General features: G+C 35.2%; 1 protein-coding gene across 2 annotated transcripts in view; it reads right to left on the bottom strand.

Annotated features, from left to right (window-relative positions):
• Nucleotides 1-1,077: 1,077 nt before the first annotated feature.
• The window catches only part of GNAI1 (G protein subunit alpha i1), an 83,108-nt gene continuing 78,185 nt past the window's right edge, over nucleotides 1,078-6,000 (bottom strand). The window contains exon 8 of one of the 2 annotated variants that reach the window (XM_019713052.2): nucleotides 1,078-3,133. In XM_019713052.2, coding sequence (XP_019568611.1) covers nucleotides 2,943-3,133 — 191 coding nt within the window. In that variant the 3' untranslated portion in view covers nucleotides 1,078-2,942. The remainder of the gene's footprint in view (nucleotides 3,134-6,000) is intronic. The other variant, XM_074340655.1, reaches the window with a different exon arrangement.

Raw genomic sequence — 6,000 nt, 5'->3', positions numbered from 1 at the left:
GAATGGGGTCGGGACAATGACTGGTTCTGTTCGGGTCCCTTGCCCAGTGACAGAGGAGGACTGGTGAGGCCGAGCCTATGGCCAGGGAGGTGAGAAATGTGACTGGCATTCCTACCAGAACCATGCGGTTCCCAAAAGGGCAGACTGAAGGACAAATGCCAGTTGAATTTACGCAAGATACCACAAAGTACTAATAAAAATGGTGACAATGGACACTTCCTCCCACGTTCTGGGCATTGTTTTAAGCGTATCTCAGGTAGTATAACGCTTGGAGGAAAGCCCCCAGCTTTGCACAAAGCACTGTTAGGATGTAGTGTGGGAGAGGAGTGGGAATGTAGTGAAGTAGGCTCAGATGAACGGGAGTCTACGTTATTAGGTTGCTGCAAAAGTCATTGAGGTTTAAAAGGTTAAAAATAATTGCAAAAACTGCAATGACTTTTGTACCAACCTAATAATTTTATTGAGAAAGAGCCAATGCAGGTCAATGCACAGAGAAAACAGCCACAATTCTGTATTAGGATAACTAACCTGGATTAGAGAAGGGAGAAATGGGGGGTTGGGTGGGGAATATCATCAATAAGTCATTTCAAGTGAAAGTTAAGCAAAGACCTGAATTCAGTAAGTGGTCCTGGGATAGAAAGGAAAAATAAAACAGAAAAAGAAAACCGTAGGTGAGGCACTGGACAAGTAGAATTGTTAAGAAATGGTGGTTTATTAGAGATGGGTGAGGACTAAGGAGAGTTGTAAATGGCTAGAAAGCTCCCTACTGAGGGATTAAATGAATGATGGCACTGAGTGGCTACAATGGCAGTCAGGGGATTAGAACCGATTTAAAGGGAGAACGATGATGAATTTGGTTTTGGGCATTCTGGGTTGGAGCAGTGATAAATTCTCAGCAGGAGATACCAAGTAGGAAATTCCAAATGTGACACCATATCTGATGAGAAAACTTGGGACAGGGAACACTCCATCTTCTACAGTAGATGAAACTGAAATGAGACAGCACAGGTAAAGAAGAAATGAACATACTATAGACTGATACTTAAATCCTAATGCAAAATGTGTTTAGCCAACAGGTTTGTAAAATTTTAAAAATGTAAATTTATTGGTATTTATTAGTAACACAATTACACAGAATAAAGTTCAGAAATTCATCAATGATGATAACCAATATGTGCTTCTTTGTGGCTTTTAAATCCGTATTTCTTATGATTCAAATTTATTCTTATAGTTGAATTTCATACATACCTTTACAATATGGATATTACAGGTCTTCAATTGGTAAAATTAATGAAAACATATCCTTCATGAAAGGCACATAAATAATCTAAACTAACACATTTAAGAAATTTTGATAATTTTGAATTTCTTTACATTACAAAGAAAAGCAAATCCCCCAAATGAAACAGATATAAATGTCGTTTGTGTTTACCCACCCACACATATAGACATACAGTAACAAATACACGTCAACAAAATTCAACAAATGACAGCACGTAGCTAAACTTAAAAACTACTTACCCACGAAGCTTACTGAAAGGCTAACTTTTTCAAGATGAGTGAAAAAGGCAAGTAGGGTGAGGAGTTTTGATTAAACAAGGTCACAAGACACATCGTGAATAATCAAAGAAAAATGACTATCGAAGTTCAGTATCTAGCTGATATGTAACACTTATTTGTGCATACATAACAATCACTGACTTTATTAAATACTATTACTAATTTTCTAAGTGTAATTGCCTGTTTCATTCTCAGAAATAGTATAATTTAAAAAGAAATTTAAACTCAAGAAAGTGGAGGAAAGTTGAATAATGTAAGGGAAAAAAGTAATTTAATATAGTGTGATAATTAAATTTGAGACTAGTTACACAAATTAAAAGCTTGCATTATATCAGGAGCAGAATAAAGATCTTTCTTGTTATCTTCCAAACAAAGAGCTATCATATATGCTAGGTACAAGGGATTTCCCAAAGGAAATACACAAATGAATGTCTCCAAATTCATTATGCTGACATATTTTTTTATCCCTAAAATCTCTCACCACCCACCTAAACTTAGTTATAAATAAAACGGCAGTTATTTAAAATATATAAAAATTAATCTGGCATCACCTTTAAGGTAATGCATGAATACCATCCAAATATTAAAATTCAAAGTGAAAAGAAACCAACTGAATAAAAATTAAGTATAGTAAGTATAAGATAGTATATCCTCAAAATATGAAAATTTAGTTTAACCAAATCTAATGTAGAATCAGATCAACATGCACACTTAAAAGAAAACATGAAATGCACACAAGTTTAAATAACTGATTTGAAGGCAGGAATCCTCTTTTTAAACATTAAATTTGAAAAACAAATCATGTTATTAAAATAATCTGTGCAATGTTTGTACAAATAACATTTTTATGATTACAAGTATACATATAATCAAGACAAGGGCTGCAATGTGTCCTAATATTAATTACTGTACTTAAAAATTTACAGGACATGAACATAAATAAAGCTGTTTGAAACTGGCACACATGGTAATAGTCTGTCATTCAGTACAAAGTACTTAGTATATCTGTTATTTCCAAAATCATCACACTAGAATTGTAAGTTGCCACTCTTAAAACCTAAAATAAAAGTAATGTGGAAAAGTAAAGTTATAAATACATGTATACATACATTTGCATATTTACACTTACGCAGAAATCATCAATACACTAGAGCCTAGCTTTAACACTGTCCTGGTTTCACACTACCGGACCACCTTTCACATTTAAGAAAGGTCCTTCTGTTAATTTTCAGTCAAAAAAACAAAACAGAACAACTTTGGTCAGGTCCCAGATACATTTGCCGTATGCTACATTCTGTGTTGCTGCAAGACTCTAGTTTAGGGAGATCCACATATAAGTACTCATTTGGTTTGAAAATGCATTTTCCCATTAACTGCAAAATTCAGAAGAGACCACAATCTTTTAGATTATTTTTTATGATGACATCTGTTACAGCATCAAAAACAAACTGCACATTCTTAGTATCTGTGGCACATGTGAAGTGGGTGTATATTTCCTTTGTGTCCTTTCTTTTATTGAGATCTTCAAACTGACACTGAATATATGCAGCTGCCTCTTCATATGTGTTTGAGCCTGAGATGGGAAACGGAAAGAAACATAAGGAAAAAAGTTAAAATGAGTATATAGCTAAGCAGAGTAAACCTTAAAATACTGAAATCATCTTCATACATGTAAAATACGTGGACTCTGTAATTGTAGTTTCCCGTCTAGAATGAGAGAAACTATTTCTTCTAAATGAAAAATACCCAATGTTTTTCTCTATATGTATCTCTGTGTCTATTTGTTTTGCTGGATGGATGGGAGAGAAGGTGAAGGAATTAGAAAGTACAAATTGCTAGTCACAAAATAGTCACGGGGATATGAAATACAGTATGAGGAATATAATTGATAATGTTGTAAAGATTATGTAGGGTGTCAGATGGGTATTGGACTTATCAGGGGGACCACTTCATGGACTAGATGTGTAGATGCCTGACCACTGTGCTGTACACCTGAAGCTGATGTAGAGTAATACTGAATGTCAACTACAATTATATACATATATAGTCACAGGATGCAAAGTACAGCATAGGGAAGATAGTCAATGGTATTGCAACAGCTATACACGATGTCAGAAGGGTAGTAGACTTGGGGGAGAGGGGTTATCACTTTGTGAGGGGTGTAAATAATAAAAGAGAGAGTAATAGAAAATATTAATCACATTTGTCAGGAAAAAAAAAGAAAAATACCCAATGTTAACTAATTTTAATGACTATAAGTTACCCTTAAAAAAACTCCCCAAACCAAAAAATATGGTATTTCATATAATCTTTGTTTTTGCCTCCGTCTCCCAAAGTCTTTTTTCCTCTCCTTCGTACTTCACATCCCAGCACTGACCCACTCAGCTCTCTGACGGTGTGGCATGGTATTTCAGTTCTAGACTAGCCATCAAAAAATGCTGGCTGAATACTGATCTGTATTTTTCATTTGTTTTCCTATATGCACATTAATTAGCATTTCTCACTCATTTTTATTAGAAAATTGTACAAGCGTTTAAAATGTGGTTTATCGGCTATGAGGTTACAAACAAGTGAATGTCACGCTCCTGCTTTCAGGGAACTGACTAAAGACTTCTGAGTACAAACACTCCAGAAATTGTCTGGCACTATCTAAAAATAATCGTGCGCATACTCTGTGACCCAGTAATTCAGTTTCTAGATGTGCCCTTGACAGAACTATATACATTTGTTCACCAGAAAACAATTAAGACTCTTAACAGCAGAACTTCTAGTTGTGGAAATAATCCAGCTCAATAAATTCCGGTATATTCATGAAACAAGCTGTTCTACAGTAATGAGAATCAAAGTACCATGGCTACACACAATAACACGGGTAAGTTTAATAAACATACTGATGAACAAATAAAGGCAGATACAAAGAGTATATACTGTATATTCAGCTGATGTTTAGAAAACAGAGAAGTGTGAGAAAGTTAATCAATGAGGATAAGTCCTAATAATATTTACTGTGTGAGTGTATGTGAGGGGTTTGGTCAGTCAGACTGGGAGGGCCACGATGGAACATCTGAGAACCTGGAAATATCCTACTTCTTGACCTGAGGGGTGAATATATCAGTATTTTCACTTTTAAAAATTCAATCAGATTTATATTTGTGTTTTTTTGTGTATGTATATATATTATATATATATACATATATAATACTTCAATCAAATGTTCATTTGAAAAAATGGGTAAATCCCTCTTTTGCAGTAATGACACAAAATCATTTGTCTGGCTTCCAGGTCCTCTAATACTCAGCCTATTGAGTACAGCTGCTCCGAGACCCTCTATTCTACATGTGAGACTCATTCCATGTCATGAGGACGCAATATACAAACTGCCACCTATGATAGAGCAGTGCTAAGCTAGCCCTCCATTCAGCTCACTGGTTGTTTTCATATGGTGGCTACTGCAAATAATGCTGCAATAAATGTGAGGGTGCAGGTATCAGTTTTAGTCAGTGTTTTTGTTTTCTTCAGATAAATACGCAGAGGTGGACTTGCTAGGTCATATAGTACGTTTTTAATTTTTGAGAACACTTACATTGTTTCTACAGTGGAGTCACCAAAATTACTATTCCCACCAGCAGTGCACAAGGGTTCTCTTTTCCCCACATCCTCCCCAACACTTGTTATTTGTCTTTTTGATAATAGCCATTCTAGCAGGTGTGAAGGGATACCTCATTGTGGTATTGATTTGTATTTCCCTTATGTTTAGTGACATTGAGCGTGGACCTGATGTTTACGTGGACCTGATGGCTATTTGTATGTCTTCCTGGGACAATGTCTACTTAGATCCCCTGCCCATTTTGTAATTGAGTTTAGGTTTTTTTTGCGATTGAGTTGTATGAGCTCTTTACATGTTTTGAATATTAACCTCTTAGCAGATATACGGTTTACAAATATTTTCTCCCATTCGGGATGTTGCCTTTTCATTTTGTTGATGGTTTCCTTTGCTGCGCAGAAGACTTTTAGTTTAATATAGTCCTAGTTGTTTCCTTTGGTTTTGTTGCCTTTGCTTTTGGTGTCATTCCAAATAGTCATCCACAAGACAGTTTTCAAGGCGCTTACCACCTATGTTTTCTTCTAGGAATTTATGGTTTCAGGTCTTTATGTTCAAGTCTTTAAAATTAACTCCATTTTGAGTTAATTTTGTGTATGGTGTAAGATAGTGGTCCAGTTTTCTTTTGAATATGGCTGCCCAGTTTTTCCAACAGTATTTATTGAAGAGACAACCCTTTCTCCACTGTATATTCTTGACTCCTTTGTCATAAATTGACTGTATATGCATGAATTTATTTCTGAACTCTCTATTCTGTTCCACTGATTTATGTATCCATTGTATGACAATACCATACTGTTTTGATTACTATAGCACTATAATATATTTGAAACCAGGGA

Source organism: Rhinolophus sinicus, linkage group LG09 (assembly GCF_036562045.2).
Source record: "Rhinolophus sinicus isolate RSC01 linkage group LG09, ASM3656204v1, whole genome shotgun sequence".
Taxonomy (NCBI): Eukaryota; Metazoa; Chordata; class Mammalia; order Chiroptera; family Rhinolophidae; genus Rhinolophus; species Rhinolophus sinicus.
This window is presented reverse-complemented; position numbering and strand designations above follow the sequence as displayed.